This window comes from Vidua macroura, chromosome Z (assembly GCF_024509145.1).
Source record: "Vidua macroura isolate BioBank_ID:100142 chromosome Z, ASM2450914v1, whole genome shotgun sequence".
In the NCBI taxonomy this organism is placed as follows: domain Eukaryota; kingdom Metazoa; phylum Chordata; class Aves; order Passeriformes; family Viduidae; genus Vidua; species Vidua macroura.
In genome coordinates, this window is record NC_071611.1 from 82,052,532 (window position 1) to 82,073,202 (window position 20,671).

Sequence of the window (20,671 nt, forward strand, 5' to 3'; positions counted from 1 at the left end):
AGAAAAAGCAGAAAGTCTCTTTCCCCTTCCTTCTGCAGGTGAGAATCTTGTTGAAGATAAGGATCAGCAAAGCAAATCCCCGTTCTCTGCTGTTTGTAATTCCCATGTGCCGACTTCTTGCACTGAAATCTGCTTTCAAGAGTTTCCAGAGTAATTCAAGATTAGCTTCTCTTTTACTGCTAAGAAACAGGGAAAATGAAGGAAGGAGGATAGTGGCAATAAATGAAGCATGGAATAGCAGTGTAAATATTGCAATGTGCTTGGAAGTGTCCAAGGCCAGGTTGGACAGGGCTTGGAGCAGCCTGGGACAGTGGAAAGTGTCCCTGCCTGTGGCAGGGTAGGGGGACAGGATGGGTTTTAAGGTCTCTTCCAACCCAAACCATTCCATGAATCTGGTATTCTATGTGTGTACTTCTGTGGCTTAAGATCAGAATCTCTTTAATACCACATAAATATCTCAAGTTAATTTCAGGTGGTGTGTAAACAGCATCCTAAGTACAAATATTTGCTGAATCTTAATATTCTGTTATTCTGTTAATATTTAACTGAGAAGTGAAAAACACATGAAAGTTGTGTAAGTTGTTTTTTTTTTTTTTTAATGAACTTTTCTGTGTCCTCAAGCAGTTCAATCAGAATTCTTTAAAATGTCACTGAGAAGAAATGAAAAATTGTGCTCAGGCAGGAGTTTGCACATGAACAAAAAGCAAACTCGTGTTTATATTTAATAAAACATTTTTGATTTCATTTTGAAGGTATACTATTTTTGCACTATTATTACAGAGGATTTTTACATGAAATGGTTCATCACTTATACTATATTGGAAAATATATATAAATATAATATATAAATATATTTTCTGAAACTCTCCTTAGGAAAACTGTCTGAAGTTCTTGCATGGAGCTCACGAGTATTTTTAATCTGTAAACCTTTGACTCCATTAAGACATCTTCACTATCTTTTTCCTTTTGATCACAAGCTGAGAGTTTTAAGTACTTCTTTGCTATGCCTGGAGTGCCAGGGATGGTGATCCCCAGGGTTCTTGGTGCTTGGAATTGTTGTGCAGTGGCTGTGGTCAGGTATTGGCTCAGTCATGTACATTAATTGGGCTGCAGTGTTGGGGCACATCAACTCACTGAAGCATAAACTTCTAGAACCTTAAATTGTCTGGCTGTGAAGAGCCCATCTGGATTTTCTTTTTCCTTAATTTTTTTTTTTCCATTTTTTTTCTCCCTCTCATTTTTATTCGCCCTCCCCTCCCCTTTTTAAACTTTATCTGTTTATTTGTTATTTGTATGCTTATTTATACTTTTCAGTGCCAACTCCTGGCATCCTAAAACCTGTCCATGCCCTGCAGAAATTGCATCTTGTCAACATGACATTGACTTACATGCTTTATTACCTGCCTTGCCTGTGAAGGTATCCATGAAGTTAACTTAATAACTGCATCCAGTGTGGATTAGAGTATTCTAGTAACACATGCTTAAGAAAGTAGAGAATTTTCTATTTTCCCCTGTAAACCAAACGTAAGGCAACCTTTTTTTTAACTGGATATGTTCTGTACAGAACTGTACAGAATTTTTAACTGTTAAGAGCAGAACTACCGGTCTGAGTTGGGTCCTGCACATGGTAGAACTGGAGACTTTTGCGTGCTTATGCCCTTTAAATTTTGATTTAGCAATAAGTGCACAGCCAGAGACTGTGTGACAAATGTTTTGCCTGTTTTCCCTGTTTCGTGTACGAGCAAATAGAAATCTGTGTCAGATCTCCTACCAAACATCAGCTGTCAGTGCAGAATCAAATACTTCCCATCCCTTTTCTGGTTTCTTCCTTTCAAACACTAGGCAGTGGTAGCAATTTGGAGAGCTAGCATTCAAATTTTATAGCCTGATAGTCAAACATTTGGTAGTAGAAATTCAGTACTGCAAGATTTTATTATTGCTGAGGTTTTTAAAAGTTTGGTGGTTTCTAATGTGTGGATAAACTCTTTGTGAGCCTGATTTTCGAATATCTTCCTCCTGTTGCTGGGATTCTTTTTTTGAAAGTATTCTTACTATTAAAAGATTGTGGGAGGATATAGAAAACCACTATGGCTTTTTTTATGACCTGCATTTCAAAAGGAAGGTGTTTCTGGTAACTTCCAGTTCAGGATCTAAGCAAATTATCTGTAAAGTTGTGAAACACACATATTTGGGTATTAGACCATCCCCTGGCCAGTCTGAGAGGACAGGAGGCTCAGCAAAGTCATCAGGTGTGTGGTGTAGCTCACGTTGGGTGCTCCAGTTTATCTGGAGATGTTGCTGAGTGGAAATGTTGAGTAATTGGGGGTCTTGGCTGATCCTTCTGGGCCATAGTCCAGTCTGGGGGAGCACCAAGAGATTCCCTCCAGCTCCCTCTGTCAGCCTGGGGTGGGCACGAGGAGCAGGCAAGGGTGTAAATCCTTGGAGCAGGGTGGCTGGATGTGTGGGGGCTGAGCAGGTGAGAGCCCAGCCAGATGTGTGAGGCTCAGCAGTGAGAGCCCAGCCAGATGTGTGGGGGCTGAGCAGGTGAGAGCCCAGCCAGATGTGTGAGGCTCAGCAGTGAGAGCCCAGCCAGATGTGTGGGGGCTCTGCAGGTGAAAGCCCAGCCAGATGTGTGAGGCTCAGCAGTGAGAGCCCAGCCAGATGTGTGGGGGCTGAGCAGGTGAGAGCCTAGCCAGATGTGTGAGGCTCTGCAGTGAGAGCCCAGCCAGATGTGTAGGGTGGAGGCTCAGCAATGAGAGCCCAGCCAGATGTGTGGGGTGGGGGCTCTGCAGGTGAGAGCACAACCAGATGTGTGGGGTGGGGGCTGAGCAGGTGAGAGCCCAGCCAGATGTGTGAGAGCTCAGCAGGCAGGTGTGGGTCTGGCCAGAGCAGGCTGTGTGCAGCTGTCCTGTGGGTGCAAACTGCAGTGATTTGAGGAAAAATCTGCATTTTAAGCATTGCACCTCCAGATGTGCCGAGAATCTCCACAGGAGTGCTTGTACTCACACACAAAAACCTTCTGCTGTTTGGGGTGGCTGCTGTTTTGCTTTTGTGTTGTAGGGAAATGCCTTGAGTTCCTCCACCCCAGTCCCCAGTGCAGAACTTGCCACCCAGCAAAAGTGGCAGTGTCAAACCCACAGGTGGTGGTTTGTTCCCAGGAGGAGCATCACAGCTTCCTGTTTTGGGAGGTGGAGGGAAACTTAATGGTTCAGGCAGAGGCTCAGTTGTCATCTACTGATCCAAATACTTGAATGGTGTTAATACCGTTACATGACTTTACTTTCTTCATTGTTATTACAGTCTTTTCTTGGATCACTGATGAATTTTTGGATGCAGCCAGAGTAACCTCTTACTGTTTCCTACTTGTCTTCCATTGATATTTACCATCAGTTTTTTTAATTTAACCTGAGGCACCTGATGCTTGTCTTGCACTCTTTCCTCCAGGTTATCTATTTTTCTGAAGAAAGTCTCTCCACCAGTTCCCTGAATTTCTTTGACTTCTGAGGTCTAATAGCTTCACTCTTACTGTTTCAGAACTTACTCTCTCCAGAAGAAACTTTTACTTCTTCTTAATAAGTCATACAAATTACTTTCCACCATTACTTTTTAGGTAGCTACTCAGGGAATTTCATCTTGTTTGTCACCATCCCATATGATTCCCATAAAATTCATGAGGTGACTCGTTACTGTCTTTTCAGGTTGTCCCACCAAGCTCTCAGTGCAGAGCTTGCATTTTACAGAGTCTGAACACATAACTGGAGCATGCAGCGAGTCGGGGGAATGGCACAGTCTGTATTTAACATCTGCATCTGGGTTTTACCAGGATCTGCTGTAAAAGAGGAATAAACCCTTTTGCCCAACATTACTGATGACATTTACAAGGGACATCAGCAGTCCAACCCTAAATATCCTGGGATTCTTTGGACAGGATATTAAATGTACATTCTCTGAGAAGAGCTGGGGAGGCTACTAGCAAAACCATGGGTCCTTGTAGGAGCCAGATGCTCAGAAAAACTGATTTTTTTGTATGAATGAAAATCAAATTAGGTGCTGCTTGCTCGGTGAGGCTGGTGGGCGCTGCACGTCCAGGCAGTGCTGATCCAGCTCGTCCCTGGGGAGCTGCTCGGTGCATTCCTGCTCCCTCCTCCTCCTCAGCCTTCTCCAGGGGATGCTTCAGACAGTTTTTCTTCTGTTCAGAGCAAGCAGCTGCTTCAGGAACAGTTGTACTATTTTCAGATGTCATATACCAATCAGTAATTCTGTGATTTTGAAGCTTTAAAGTTTGCATTTTGGTCAGGACTGTGTCTCTGCTTTGCTCACTGATCGTGATTCTCTCCGTGCCAGCTCTGTGCTGCTGCCTTTGCTTATTGCCAGGGCATGGCATTAAACTCATTAAATACAGGAAATTTTATACCGAGGACAAAATACCATGTAAAAACCCATTGCTATCTCATTGAAAGCATCAGGGGAGACCAAGGTTACCACCTTTACCATCAGGAAGAGGTGGAGCCTCAAGTATTTTTATTAAAGTCTCAACTTACACTTTTAAATGTATTTTGTCAGGTTGCTATTTTTTAGCTGCCATTTGGAATATTTTATAATTATGGTAAGTTGTGTAGTTAATATGGGTTAAGCCCAAGAAGCTACTTAGAGACTACCTTTAAAAATCCATATATTTTCATAAAATGTGTTACTTTTTTTCCCTAACCATGGACTTCAAAGCCTGTGAAACTGCTGGAAATCTTGAGGAATATATGTGCCAAACATAGGTGTAAAAATGACAGTTCTTTTACTTGAAATTCTGGGGGTCATCAAGAAAGCTTAGCTTTTGGTGAAGTATTTGGGAATTGATGGAAATTGTCCCATTCAAGTTGGACCCTTCAGAAGAGTGTTTCGATTCTGTACTAGTTTGGATCTGTAGTAATTTCTAAGAGCTGAGACAAAAAACGAATATGAAATTCAACCAGAGTCAGATAAAAGCAGCGTGGGGAAGGTTGCAGTGTGACAGCACAAACCAAGACATCCTTAGCTGATGAAAATATGCAAAACCATGCAATTAAGTGCTTGTGGAGGAGACTGCAGACACTACCACGGCACACATCTGTGCTCTTTCCCAAAAGATCAGTGCATACCAAAGACCTATTCAGTGTTTAGTTACACACTGGTGCTCAGCTTAACACGTAGTTGGAAATGGCTGTGCTAGTGCCTGAAGTCTGCGGGAGTTCAAGTAGCAAAAGCATGTGAAGTTAGGACACACACACACACACACACACACACAAAAAAGTGAGCTGCAAGTATGTGGGTGAACTGAAAAGCCCTGCTGTTGTTTATTGTGCTATCAGAGCAGTAACCAAGGGGAGGGTGGCCTCACTGCTGGAGGCGAATTTTTGGGACATCTTGCAAGGAGTCAAGTGGAAGAGAGACCAGAGGTGGGTCTGCCTGCTGGCAGAGAGCTGTGCTGGGTGAAAGCTTTCCCTGTGTGCGAAACCGGGGTGAGCAAGGAGAAGGATCAGCTTTGTTTGGGAAGTACCACCAGGCTCATGTAAGGCCCCCGTTCCTCACAGCACTGGGTGTTGCTTGGATGAATGCAAAGAAAGTGTTCTCTGCTGTGTGCACTGAGAGGGAGAAATACCTGCGTGTGAATCACGTTGAACACTTGTGACACTGGCTGTGTTTGCAGGGTGGTGTGGGAGCTCTCAGGACACTCCAGTGCCTGAAAAAACATCGAGGATATCCCCCAGGACTGTTTCCTTGACCAGTGCTTGTGTTGCATTCAATACCTGGGTGTTCCTGAGAGCACCTCTCCGGCTGCTGATGGGACACGGGGCACTCACAGTGACACAGACCTGCGAGAGGGAGCTGTAGAATGGCCTAAGTGGAGCCTCTTGACAAGGGCAGCCCAAAATCTCAGTGGTCTGTGGGATGTGCAGGTGACCCTGGGGGTTGCTGCTTGTGCTGGGAGGTGCAGGGAAATCCCTGCACAGGGATTTCCATCATGGAGCCCTAAGCACAGGGAAAAGGTTTCATGGACTTCTCAAGCAGTGCTTGAATTTGATCCGAAAACATGGCTTATCTGGTCTCTTGAACAGTCCTCTCTCAGGTGAGTGGTGGACAGCAGACTGAATCGTACAAATTTCAGGTCAGATGAGTAGAAAAAGATTTTTTTTTTTAATATATATATATATAGGTGTAAAAATGGCAGTTCTTCTATTTGAAATTCTGGAGGTCATCAAGAAAGCTTAGCTTTTGATGAAGTATTTGGGAATTGATGGAAATGGTCCCATTCAAGTTGGACCCTTCAGAAGAGTGTTTCAATTCTGTACTAGTTTGGCTCTGTAGTAATTTCTAAGAGCTGAGACCATCTATCTATCTATCTATCTATCTATCTATCTATCTATCTATCTATAGACCATATATATCTATATATCTATATAGATATATGTATATATCTATATATATATAGATATACACAAATCTATACATATCTACATATATATATATATATATATATATTTGAATGTATTCAAAAATTCATTAGAAATAAATACTTAGGAACAAATTATAATACCATATAAATATTCTAAAAGCAGGGGGAGAGAAGGGGCAAAAAAGGACTTGTCATTATGACCAAAGAGGCCAGAAAGTGTGGTTTGGCATATTAAATGAACTTCCTTAGAAGGATTGTTTACCGGTGTTTGTTAAAACTTGGTAAAACCAGCTCACCTCCAGGAGCTTTGGAGCAGGTTTTAAAGTACTGAATTGATGGATTCAAGAAAATTTGTTGAGAAAAACCCCACTTAAAACATGTGCTAAAATTCAGTGCTACTTGCTCTTGTTTTAGAGAATGGGATTTGTAATTTGGATGTGAGATGAGTGAGATTCCTAGGATTTGAAATAAAATTGAATTGAAGTCTGTAAACATTCTTGAAAACAACAGAAAAGCTACTTCTCTGTACAGAGTAGTAATTTGGGAATACATGAGGTCTTCTGAAACATTTAAGATCACTTCTGTGAAGTTGCTTTTCATTCTTGCTCAGCTGCTTCACTCAGACTTACAATTATCTATGGATATTGATTTTCTAGTTCTTTAATTACTGTTTTGAACCCACCAAAAGTTAAATTGATGGTGTGCCATATGCTAAACTCTCCATACAGGAAGAGTTTTCAAAAAATTACGTCTTAACAATCTTAAAACGCTATAAATGTATCTCGGTGATGCTCAGATCTGGAACATTCCCATTATAGATACTTCATTTTTTTACATCCAGCATCAGATGCTAGCAGCATAATGGCTCTTGGTGGCAGAGGAAGTGGTGGGAACACTTGTGTGATGTGCAGTGTTAGTCTTTTGGTTTGGAATTGGTTGAGTCCACCACGTTTCCATCAGTGGAAGTAGTGCTGCAAGGCTTGACTTGTAAGTTCTCATTAAGCTAATGGCATCTCCCCGTCTTTAAAATGTAGGAATGTAATTTCCACGGCACAGTTAGAGGAATTACTGTTTATTTCCTGGTAGTATTCTGATAAATGCTTGACTTGAACCACTTAAATGGTTCTTTTCTGTGGAATTCAGTAGCTGCTTGTGGGATGTAGGAATGCCTTGTCCAATTAGAGCAGGAACTTCAGGCAAAGTGCAGCAGGTTAGCAACATGAGTCAGACAGTAACCTTTTTTGTTTGTTAATGGAGTGAATGTATCATCAGGGTACAGATGAATGTGTGCTCTAATTGTCTTGGCAGGGAGGGGGGAGCTCTGGCCTGTGTCATGTCTTTAACAGAAATTACTGCAGCATTGTCATAAATTGATTGGAAATATTTTTTCCTCACATTACTCATGGGATGTCAACAAGTATGCAAATGTGAAAATTCAACATATGTCTGCTTGCTGCTTCTGCACGGTTTCTCACACCAGTTTAATGAGTAAAAACTGTCTTTTTAAAATGTCACTTCAAACCCAAGTCTTCTGGTGTTAAAGACCACCTCACTAATACTTTCTTAGTCTTGTGACAGGATGTGAAATAGTTCATTAATTTGTTAATTTTGCACACTTGAACTGTAGCCTGGTTTTTGTCTCACTCTGTTCCTCGCCTGTCGTTACAGTTTGTATATGTGGTATTCCTCCTTGTTACACAGCGTTGCACCTTTTTGGGCATCTCTGCTGTCTTTCCCCAAGAGCATCATCGGTTTCCCCTTGATCCTTCCCTCACAGCGAAACCTTAGTGTCTCTCTTTTGATGTCTGCGGCGAATGCATTTATTTCCGAATGAACCCATAACATTGTTACATTCTGTAAATACTTCCTGAGAGCGCAACAGCAAGGGCTGGGGCAGCAATACAGACCCTATGGGATTATTCTGTGCTGTGCTCCTGTCCCACATCTGTTGGTGCGAGGTAATCCCAGCTCTCCTGGCACAACCCTTGGCAGTCTGGGGTTTGCCACAGCTGGATCAACCTGGAAGCATAAAGCCTTCTACCGAAATCACTCGTTAAACACCATTTCATTGTGCTGCTGGTTTGTTTAGCCCAAGAGGTAGCAGCATTTACGCAGAGCTGGAGATGTTAGCAGTTAGCATCGTGCTTAATTAGCACATTCTGTGTGTTTAGGTCAAAAGTTTTAGGGTTGTCTTGTTGTTGCAGTGTTGAGATATCTTGTGTTTTTGGAGCAGAGACAGTGGGGACAGGCCAGGGATGCTGGGCTGTGCTGGAGCACTCTGCAGGCACCCAGAGTCCTGAGAGGAGACACAAACCTCTCTGGGCATTAAAGTTTTGTGCTGTCAGTGTGGGCATCAAGGTGCCCTGTCTGCCAAAGCTTTCAGTGGATGGCAGAGCCATGGGGGTGCTGTAACCCCCCGCAGCAAACCCGGGGTTTGTGCTGCTCCGCCTTCCTTCACGGGGCAGGAAGGATGTGATCACACAAATCCTTTTATCTGGACTGCAGGCTTCATGTTTGGATAAGAGCAAAAAAGGGACTCTCATAAGACAAATGAGGTGCTTTTAAAGCATTACTGGGTATTCAGGATGTATTGGCTGTGACAGAAAAGCATTTCTTCTCTGTCTCTTACATCTGTCTTAGATTTAGTCTACAACATTTATTGCTTAAAATTTGCATGGTGGTTGACCTGGGAAGAATTAAGTCAGCTCTTAAGAGATCCTCTCTCCCCACAGTACTTAGAGAGTTCAAACTAAAACTAGTCACATGTTTGAATTATATAGATTTAATTTGAGAAAAAAAGTACAGCTTTGCTCTTGAAGTTGGACAGGGAGTAAAGTAATATGCGAATGTATTACATGCACAAAGTACAAACAGCTAGTGAAAACCATTTTTGGGGAAGGCCTCTCTGAGATTTTTAAAATTTCACACTTGATAGGTCACTGCAATAATTACTGCTCCATCAGAGCCATGTGACAGTGATCACACAGAACATGGCATAGGGTTTTGAACAGGAAGGCAGATCCTCTCCCTCTCTTCTTTGTGTAGCTATCTACATGTTTTTGAAAATGAATAGGGAGAATATTTCAAATAAGAATAGCCATGTATCAGTAGGTGCATTCAAATACATTTACATCTTAGAAACAGCACAGGTAGCAAATATAAAAGATGTTCTCCTCCCTCTCCTTCTCCTTCTCCTTCTCCTTCTCCTTCTCCTTCTCCTTCTCCTTCTCCTTCTCCTTCTCCTTCTCCTTCTCCTTCTCCTTCTCCTTCTCCTTCTCCTTCTCCTTCTCCTTCTCCTTCTCCTTCTCCTTCTCCTTCTCCTTCTCCTTCTCCTTCTCCTTCTCCTTCTCCTTCTCCTTCTCCTTCTCCTTCTCCTTCTCCTTCTCCTCCTCCTCCTCCTCCTCCTTCTCCTTCTCCTTCTTTCTTCCTCTTCCTCCTTCTCCTCCTTTTCCTTTTGGAAGGCCTGGAGGCGAGGCTCTGGGGAGTCAGCTGGAGCTGTGGCAGTTGTTTGTAACTCTGCTGCCACCAGAGCCCAGGTCTGGATGAATTTCAGGATCTGTTTTCCCTTCGTGGCAGAGCTGCGGTTGTTCGGCCATGCCGTGCATCAAGGCTGCCATCACTTCTTCTGACGCAGCCTGAAGTTTCCGTGTTCTTTGGAAGAACCACAGGGCTATTTTTCAAGTGTGCTAACAGCTTGACACATTCCACATGCTAAAAAAGTTGACCTGGAAAAGCAATCAGTGATGCTGTGTGAATATATTGTATTTACAGGAAGCATGCTCGCTCAGAGCAGCACTGGGTCACTTGTTAGCTCACTGGGCACTTGTCCAAATATTAAAAATGTTGACATGAAGTAATTTGGGGGCTTAATAATGTTTTAATTAACGACTATTTAAACACCTTTGGTCAGATTGACCTGCATGTCTAGTTGAAAAATTCTGGTAGAGGTAATAGATTTGGCATGTTGAGTACATTGTGGTTTGTGGAAGGCAGTGGGGCATCCCTCAAACTTGTGATATTTCTTTATTTCTGAAGAAGAGGAGCAAACAAATGCACAATACTAAATATTGTCCTTTCTGTTTATTTTTCAGATTAGCACTATACGTATATGAATATCTGCTCCATGTAGGAGCACAGAAATCAGCCCAGACATTTTTATCGGAGGTGAGTTTTTTTACATGACTTCTGAGGGCCTGCAAGTGAAATAAATATGGTTTGGTCTAGAATAAAAGCAGTGAGAACCTTGGGTATCAGTTTGCCTCAATCTGCTGTTCCTCATCCTCTGGAACCCCGTTTGCCTTGTCATTTTACATTATTTTGTGTAACTATTTTTACTGTGGTTTGTAATCCCCATTCTACACTGGGGAAGATTAATCTATTTTCTCTAATAAGTGGGCATGCTGGAGAACACTTCAATGGTACTCAGTTTTGATGACCTTTTAACTTACTATTGATATCTCCAATTGTGAATAATGGGCCCTTCTAAATGTATTTTACATCCCACTGTCATACACTATCAGTTCTCCTTCTCTGAAGCACTGCTGATCTCTCTGTGCTCTCACCATGCTTTTAACCACTTCACTTCTTTTCATCTGTTGAATCAATGATGGCCACAACCACTTAGGTCCTGCTTTTTTAAACACTTTCAACTGCTAATGGAATTTTTACCTTTACACACTAGCTTTGGGTTTTTTCTTTTTTTTTTAAGAGTCTTTTCAAAGACTTTGTATGCATCTTGTGAAGGCTGAAGTAAATTATGTCTCCTCAGCATTCGACTTTTGCCCTAGGATGCAAATGTATGCTGAACACATTGAAGTCTTCTGGGTTTATTACTGTTTTTAATTTCTGACAAGAACATATAAGATAATAACAACAATAACACTAACTAATAATATTAACAATAGCGTAGTAGTAGTAGTAGTAGGAGTATTTATAATAATAGGAATAGTAAGCAGAAGTTAGGAAAAAATAGGCAAGATATTGTCCTAGGAAAATTGCTGTTTTAACTGATCCTCTTCCAGAAGCTAATAAAATTATTATGCTGGTGATGACATTTGGGAGATGGAAGAGGGGAAAGTGAAAATCCAGAGAGCTATTTGTGATGTTTACACAAAACTTAGAAAGCACAGATAAGGAAAAAGGGTAGAATTGTAGTACGATCAGTTTACATTTATAATAAAGCATGTTTTTGACAATTGTTTTATCTCTGTGGTAAAACATTGGAAAAATAAGAGAAAATAATGTAGAGTATCATCTTGGCTTTTCCAAACCAGCTGTCACTTGTAAATAATGCATTGCACAAGGTAAATTTTGCTCACTTTGTTTTTATGATGTATTTGCAAAATGAACAGTTGGCAGAAGCATAGCTGGTATGACATCTGGATTTCCTGAAAACATTAAATACAGTGTCTTGAAACTCAGCTTTTAAAACTAATTCCATCTTGAGTTACAGAGAAGCTCTCGGGTCTGAACAGCGAAACCTAAGGATATATCAAATCTTCAAAATTAAGATTTGTACTCATCAAGAGATGGTAAAAACAGCTCAGGGACAATTAGTAGTGCATAGTGTGGGTATGAGGATGAGCTGTGAGTTCATTTCCTTCACTAATTAGCAGTGCAGGAGAGTAAATGTGCTGACAGTTCTTGTGACTGCTGGGCTGGATGCTCTCTCAGTTTGGGTGAGTTTCATTTTAAAGTTAAACAGCTGAGAGTAGCTCTAAAGCTGAGTGTTGGGGCTTAAAAGAAGAGCACACATGGATTGTCTGAGCTGTAGGGCAGCCAGTGGTGTCTAAAAGTTAAGAGACCTCTCTCACAGATCTGCCAGGGACTGTGACTCGGAGGAATGGAACCAAATTAAGGGAAAATAGAAGTTGGATACCCATGAATCCACTGTGATACTCTATAACTTAGGGATGGTTGTCCTGAGCATACCCATGGTTTTGTCATGCTTTGTGTCTAGTTTGACTTTTGTACTCTTCCCTTGAAGAGCTGATCCTTATCCCATGCATTTTCTATCCTGGAAGTCATATTCCAGCCTTGGATAATTCCATTAGCCTGGCTGGGCCAGGCTGGTGGGCATTTCCCAGTTAATCATTCCCTGGCTATGAGCTTAACCAGTACACTTGACAATGAAGATTTTCTTTTTTTTCCATAAATACTAATTCTTGATAAGTCTCATTGCTCAGACCGACCACATATGCTATATTAGGCACAAGTATGGAAATTTTAAAAAACAAAACAAAAATCCTTGAAAAGAGTCCCAAACTTCCACATTCCCTTCAGTCTTGTTCTCCCAATCAGTTTCTCAAGATGACAAATGTCCCAGGACCCACAAAAGACCTGAATTGGGTAATTTCCTCACCAGGCCCTGCTTTGAAGAAAACAATCACTGCTTAAACATAATGTGGGTGTTCTTCACAGATGTAATTTTTACTGCTAAGCAAATGATATTTCTGCTTCAGAAACCGCTTTTTCGTTCTGGTTGTACAGTGCATCTCTTCATTACGTTATTTTGAACCTTCTCAGAGGTACTGTGTGTTCCTGATTATTAATACAAGTCTTTCCAAGACATTCCCAGGGCGCATGAGGAGCAGCTGTGCCTCAGAGAAGTGTATTTGAAGAGTGTGTAATACCTTTGTAGTGGCTTTGGCTTTCAAATGTTCATTACTTTTTCCTGCCAGCACTTAAGGAACTTTAAGCACTTAAGCACTTCAGGAACTTTGTGAAATATGTTTTTTGTGTATTAACTACTGTGTGAGGGATGCTGGTTTTCATTCTGCCAGCTTTACCAACTCAAGTGATAGTGGCTCAATGTTATCTTTTATAGACAATTTAAAATAGCATAATTACTTTTGAATAGTTGTATTCATAAAATATATCAAAATTGCATTGGGTTTCTTCATGTTTGAGATTTTCCACATGGATTTTCATGTAAGTCCAAACAACATTTTTAGGCATATGAGCTACATATTCTGCTACTGACAAAACTGGTATGTGCTATAATTTCCTAAGAATTGGATGTGGAAATCAAGTATGAGTTGAGAATCTTAAGTCTCTTTGAAAAATGCCAGCTTTAGGAAGGTTCCTGGCAGTATGATCACTATATCTACCTTTAATATTGTGCCTTAATGTACTTTTACATATATGTATATGGATCTATCACTTAAAATTCCTTTCATATTAAGGCTGTTTAAGCATTTAATTAAAATAACCCTCTTCTTGTCTGCCATTGCTTCTGTCTCTAGAGAAGAATATGATTTCTGCTTTTAACAACTTTTTAAAGAGAGTTGGACAGGAAATTATGCTGTGTGTCATTGTAACTGGAGGACTTTGCAGTGCACACAATGCAAAGTGTGCACCAAAGATCCACCAAGTTCTAACATGAGACATTTTTATGGACAGTGTTGTGCGGGCTTTATTACAGCCCAAACTATTTAATTTTGGAGTTAAGGACAAGCTATCGACTGGCATTGAAAAGGTGGTTATGTGATTGTAGTTAAGGTACAACATCTCGAAGTTTTGCAGAGAGGACAGATGCTGTTGCTGTGGTTGGTGTTGTCTGACGGGTTCCCTAATCAACAACAGAAGTTTGAATTCAGGAGCTGAGGGTTCTTAAACTGCATTTCCTTTGAAAACAGCATCAAACAGACCCAGTTTTTCCTTGGTGGGGAGGAAGTCCCAGGCAGTACAGGTGTTGAGGAGAGCTTGCCAGCACAGGAAAGCAAGCCAGAGTAGCTGTACATTTTCCCTGCCTGGTGGGAGCTGGGTTATGGCAGTGGTGCTGCCTCGTTTTTGCCACATTACCTGTGACTGAAGCACTCCTTGAGGATTATAAAACACTGCTGGCCCTGGCTGCGGGGGGAAGAGTGCCACCTGCTGAATCCACAGCATCAGTCCTGTGCAAATGGGAAAAGACTTCAGGTTTTAAGGGTACTTAATAATCACTTTTTTAATCATGCATTTTTGACCTTAAAATAATACACAATATATTCAGAATTTTAAAAAACCCGAAGAATAAAATTCTAAACTGTGCTTCCCTAGCATAGTTAGCTATTAGCTCCAAAAGGAGCTAATTTTAAGTATCAGCTATATCAATAAATGTAGAAAAGTAAGTAAATAGGGCATTCAAATTGATGACCATAAAGCGTCTCATAACTGTGAAATCTTCTTTTCCTCATCCTTTTTCTATCTGAATTATGTAATGCTTTTTAGTCACAATGATCACAAGAATGTACACGTCTGTTTCTATCATTTTATTTTAGATAAGATGGGAAAAAAACATCACACTGGGGGAGCCCCCAGGATTCTTGCATTCCTGGTGGTGGTAAGTACCAGTTTTCTTCTGATTTTCTTAGAATATATTGATATCCAGTTCCAGCTGCTGGAGGCAAGAAATTCAGGTGAACACTGTAAAAAGAATGAGAGGATCAGGATTAAGAAGCATTCTCATGTTAAGGAATAAAATAACAGAAAATTACATACAGGAAAATTAGATACAGAAAAGGAAATAATAGAAAATGATACTGGATATTGGATAGAGAAAAAAAATAAATAGTGCATAGTGCGTTAATAAGAAAGGAGGTGGCCTGGCTTTCCTTCTTCACCACCTTCCAGCACATTTTACAGCTAAGGGGTCATTCTACATATCAAGAATATTTGCATTTGGAAAGAAAACACAGTAAATACAGAGACTCCCTGTAGATGTGAACTTGCTCAGTCTCTGTGTAGAATATCCCAGGGGAGAGGAGTGCTCATAGACTGCAGTGTAGCTGTGGTATTTATTCATTATTTTAGTATATCCAACAAGCCTGTGTTTGAAGAAATGCAGAGGTGCACAGAATATGCCCAGCTGCCAGTAGTACAAGAATTCACAGGTTTTGAAATGGTCCCATTTGAACCCAAGTGATTTGCACAGCTGCGTGGGAAGTGGGGTATCCTTCTTTGACCATTCTTTCACAGCTCTTGCTGTGGGATGGAAGCCTGGCAAGAACATGTCCCTTTTATCTCTAATGTCTGCATTATCCTTAATTTTGATTGTCTGCAGCAGAGTGCTCAAATTGTCCATAAATCCCTATTATGGTGCTGGATTAAGTTATAGAGGATTAAGTCTAAACCAGTAAAAAACCGCTATGAAACTCCAACAAATTTTATTATCAAGTATATTATTAAGTCATTCCAGCATAGACACAGTTTCATTTCAGAAACTTTGTGGTAGAACTGATTGGTATGTAACTATAGTTGAAGGAGTTTGTGGGGGAAGACCAATGGGATTATGTGCCATAGTACTTTTCCTTTTACTCTTTATGACCTAAGAACATGCCCATGAGTTTTCTTGCTTGCCCGGTCACCAGATCCTCAGGGAGCTTTGGTTTGAGCACAGGACTGGACATCTTTTCACAAAAGCTGTGGCTGCCCCATCCCTGGAAGAGTCCAAGGCCAGGTTGGATGGGACTTGGAGTAACCAGGGATAGTGGAAGGTGGTGGAGACTGGATGAGCTCTAAAATCCTTCCAATCCAAATTGTTCTGTGATTCCAGGAACCTTGACCATGGAAGGATTCCCAGTTTTCTCTCCAGTTTCTTTCCTTTCCATATTATTACAAATCCATTCCTTCCCATGCTTTGTGGAAGTCATTTGAGCAGTTGCTGGAGGGATATATATTAAATGCACAGCAATACACATTGTATTCATATATATTAAACCAGATTCTTGGTCTGTAGTGCTGTGGTGTTAAAGGACTGCAGCATTGATTGCCTCAGAGATCAGATGGCAGGACTTGGTTCCTCACAGATGATTTACAAATCTAAATTCTTCCTTAGAGGAAGAATTCACCTTCCTTAGAGGTGAGTGTTCCTATTCTTTGGAGAGAAAGTGACATTTCTGTATAGGAGCATCCATGTGGGGTGTGTGCATGCCCTAAAATGCACATGAGCCTCACAGTGGCACTCTCACCATCCCTGTAACCTCTTCCCTTGCAGTGTGTTCTGGGATCTCTACTGTGCAGCTCCAGAAAGACGAGAAACATGTGAACACTCAAGTGAAGCAAAAGCCTTTCATGACTATGTAAGTTTTGTGTGTCTTTACCATGGCTTCATTAATTGCATGTATAAATGTGATAGAGAAGTATTTCTGCACTGCAGTGGCTCAAAAACACGGGTGTTGTTCATATGTAACTCTCAGTTTTCTAGGGATACCTTAGAATTAGGAGTTCCTAATTCTTTAATTCAGCACAATATGGGTGACTCCTGGAAGCTGTCTCAGAGATCAAGGTGCTGTTCCACATGTTAATGCAGAATAAAGAGTGTCCTTCTGTCCCCCATGCCGTGGACACATGAGGCTGGTCACAAAGGCACAGGACAGATGGAAACATGGATGTTACCTGCCCAAATATCTGTGCTCTGTCAGTGCTGAAGAAAAGACTGTTCTGTAGATGGAATTGATCTCTGGCTTTTGTCAGGACCACTCTGGCCGCAACTGGGGTGGTTCATACGTTTTTGTATCCTGGAATAACCTGGAGATTTTTCACCCTAATAAACAATCAAGCAACATGGAATAAGTTAAATGCAAAATCAGCTGGCCAAAGACAATAGGAGGAATAAAGGGTAGAAGTTTCATGCCAGTTTTGCTGCCTTTGAGACTTCGTTCAAAACACAACAGGGGAGTCTTGAGTGAGAGTAGTTCTCACAATACAACTGTGAAACCTCTTTCCTTGAGTCTTTTCTAGGTCTGCCTCACAAATAGTGTCTAGTTACTGCCAAAAAAATATTTCTACAGATAAAACTGAAATTAGACTGCCCTATCCCAGTGTCTTTAAAACACAGTTTGGGAACAAAAGAAATTATTCAGCAACTTGACAATTTTCCATTTTCTGTTGTCAAAATCTGGTAATGGCTTGGCATCCTACAACGTGTGAGCTAATGGTGATCTTGCCTTATTTGCAGTAAACAACACCTTAGACTCTGAATGCACCATCAGCACAGTCAGAGATGTCCAGCATCTTTCACCAATGTCTCTTTAACACCCTGTAGTGGTGGTTAAATTGTGAGGGTGACTGGTTAAGGAGCTTGGACAAGGTTGCACAGTCATGTCCAGGCTACACTAACATAATTAAAGAAAGAAATAATTATCAGAGAGAGGAACAAAGTTTAAGGACATTTTGTACCCACAGAGTTGTTAAGGTCAGCCAACTTAGTAAGGCACATTCCTCAAATTAAAAATGAAGTATCTCTTGCAAGCACAATAGCTGTGGTCATTTTGTCCTAATCTGTTTTACATACAGAGTTGTTGGAAAAATAAAAGACTTAGCTATTAGTATTACCTACTTAGGATTTTGGTTCCTTGTTATTAGAGGAAGGTTTAATTCCCCCCTGAAGGAGCAGTTGTTTTACAGGAATAGTGTAAGACCTTGAGGAATGACATTAGAGATTTAAATCTGGGCAGATCCAAAGCACAACAGTTGACTTCAGTGAGGGACATTGTGTTCTCAAAATAAAGTGTATTAACAAAAGCCAAAAATCCGAAAAATGTAAATATTGTTGTGAAACAGAATTGTGAAACAGAATGATCAGCAAGAGGAAATTTTCAGTGAAAAAGTATTTGGAGTCTAAAAGGAGTCCACATACCTTTAAGCTCAGGACAGTTTAACTGATCAGTAAGTTCACTATTGAGTCTAAATTTAGAGGTATACTAAGAATTTGAGTAGATGAATCAAAGTAGTTAGAAACCTCCTTTAGCATGTTCCATTAGCATTTCTAATTTCTACAGGCCTTGGAATATTATATGACCTTATTGCTCATTTATGATGTCTATTGTCAGAATTCAAGAAAAGTGAGAAAATGCGAGTTTGGTGTGCCCTACAATTCTGTGATTGAATATTTAACTTCATGTATAAAGTCCTGCTTGACGAAGAAAAGATAAGTGTTCATCTTGATTTGCACATCAGGACAGGATGAACACTTAGTTTAGAAATAATTTTATTTATTTCAGAAATTAATTTGCCTGGTGTTTGTAAAATCCGTTCTCTCGATATTTTAAGGTGTCAGGAAAAGCTTTGCATTGTTTTCGTCACAGCTGGGATAAATTCATTTAGTCCCTCACAAGACTCACAATACTCCTTGTTATCACTTAGGTTTTGCTTAGGACAGTCTTCATCACGGTTTTTGTGTCTGGCATTTTAAGGTAGCATCCTAAGCTCATGTCAAAGAACAAGAAAACAGTAGTGGGATATATCCAAGCAGATCTCACAGCAGAGGAAGATGAACATGTATTAAGTGAAATCCCAATCCACACAGTGTCTTGCCATTGCCCGTGGAGAGGTCAAAATCCCACCATCAGTGGGAGCCATCAGAAGCTGCTGCTGGATTCTTCCTCCTGCCGAGGCTGACAGGGCTGGTAAATCAAAACTCTGCTGCTACATTGCAGGTCAAGTAGTAGAGCATTTGTAGCTGTGCTGTCATATCTGAAAACTGTTATTGTACGTACAAAACAGCACAGAAGGCTTGTTTATTAATTCATACGAGCAATTCAGAATTTTTTATTAGGCATGTGTTCCACTTGACCTAAGAAAAACTGTTCCTGCTGAAGGGGTGCGTGGTCTGGCTGCTGCAGACATGGCAGCTGTAGCTGAGTGGGCTGTGTTTGGAGAGGAAATAATCTTGTCTTTGCTTTTGTGGAGAGAGAAAGGCTTAGGAATGCTTGATGGAGGAGGAAAGCATTTGCAGATGATTTAATGATTTGGAAATATTGCTCCCTCACTCGACATAGCTGCGAGTCAGGCAGGAACACACAGGTTGACTCATGAAATGAATACACAGAAAGACTGAGTTTCTTCAAGTTACAAGTTCTACATTGTCTGAACTGCAACTGTAAGATTAATGCTGTTTGATTTCTCTCCCCCCTCAGACAGTGCATTGTTGCTTGCATCACTACAATGCTCATCTTACTAAAAATCCATTGAATAGAAAAGCAAAGCCCAAATCTGACTTTATAAAGAAGATTTTCCATGCTCATCCTGAGTTTAAGTATTTGCAGCTCCCCCATATTTAAAATGGATTTTATGTTTATCTTCTGTCAAGATTTGCCACTGGATATGTTTCCTTCTGAGTGAACAAGGTTCTGAACTGATTAGGTACATTTTTATCATTTTTTTTTTTAGGCTTGAAAAGATGCATGTCATAAATGTGCATGTGCTGGATCAGGGAGATAGGTCCTGGCGTGGAAATTTTGACATATATGATGTAGAATTTGAAATTGTTTCAGGTGACTCAGGAAAGAAAACTGTTGCTTGCTCACCGAGTCTGTTAATACTGCAGGCATTTCAGTAGGAGTAGCTTCATGTGAAGTAGAAAAATCCTCATGATTATTTTCCAGGTACCTGTTACTTTACTTTTTCCTGGAGGAAAACTTCTGCATGCTTTGAAGTCTTGTGAGAAATCATGTACATGGATGGTCTGAGGCAAAATTCACTCTTCAGTGTAGAATGGTTTGTGTTTCTTCACGATGTCCTGAGGAGATTTCTTCGCCTCTCTAGTTAAGAGCTCGTTTTCCCACATTTTGAGACCTTCTGCTGAGAGAAGCAAGTTCCAGCATGCATCTCTTTCCACTTCTTTCCAAGCTGAAAACGGAGTCCAAAAGGGAAAATAAAACTTGGATTTTTAGGAGTACCCCTTCTTCTGATGGCCACAAATAACCATCCTGCTCTTCCTCAGGCCTGGCCATTCATCCCCATCTCTGGGTTTGAAGGGGTGGTGCCTTGCAAGATGATTTCTGTACATAGCAGTTAAAATATTTTTACTCTCCAGAAATTCCTGTGCTCCTGTTATCTCATACTCCTGGCATTGGAAGTTTTTCCACGTGTTGCTGGTGCAAAGAAAGGGTACGCTGTTTCTCACATGTAGCTGTATTAAGATCTTGATTATTTTCCAAGTCAGGTTTGATTAGTTCTTCTCCCCAGCTCTTTGAAAGATGACTTCTGGTATGGGCAAAGGCGTCTGGTTTGTGTTTGTGTCTCCCAGAAGAATTCCAGGTAACGCACAGGGTAACAAACCAGAGATACTCCTTGCTCCAGAGACTGAAATGAGCTGGGCCCACATCCCCTCTGCCCTGTTGGCACAGTTCAGTGCTGAGCTCTGTGACAGAGGGTTGTAGAGTATACCAAAGACAATGCTGTCATTGGTTTTGTCCAAATTATTCCTTTTATAGGTCATAATTAGAGAAATAAAAATTTCCTAGAAGTTACTGAGCAGAG

General features: G+C 40.9%; 1 protein-coding gene across 3 annotated transcripts in view; it reads left to right on the forward strand.

Moving 5' to 3' along the window:
- The window catches only part of SSBP2 (single stranded DNA binding protein 2), a 128,571-nt gene that overhangs the window by 22,572 nt on the left and 85,328 nt on the right, over nucleotides 1–20,671 (forward strand). For 2 of the 3 annotated variants that reach the window (XM_054003444.1, XM_054003443.1), the window contains exons 2-4: nucleotides 10,519–10,591; nucleotides 14,689–14,750; nucleotides 16,404–16,488. In XM_054003444.1, the coding sequence (XP_053859419.1) occupies nucleotides 10,519–10,591; nucleotides 14,689–14,750; nucleotides 16,404–16,488 (220 nt within the window). Of the gene's footprint in view, nucleotides 1–10,518; nucleotides 10,592–14,688; nucleotides 14,751–16,403; nucleotides 16,489–20,671 lie in introns of those variants that run through there. The other variant, XM_054003445.1, reaches the window with a different exon arrangement.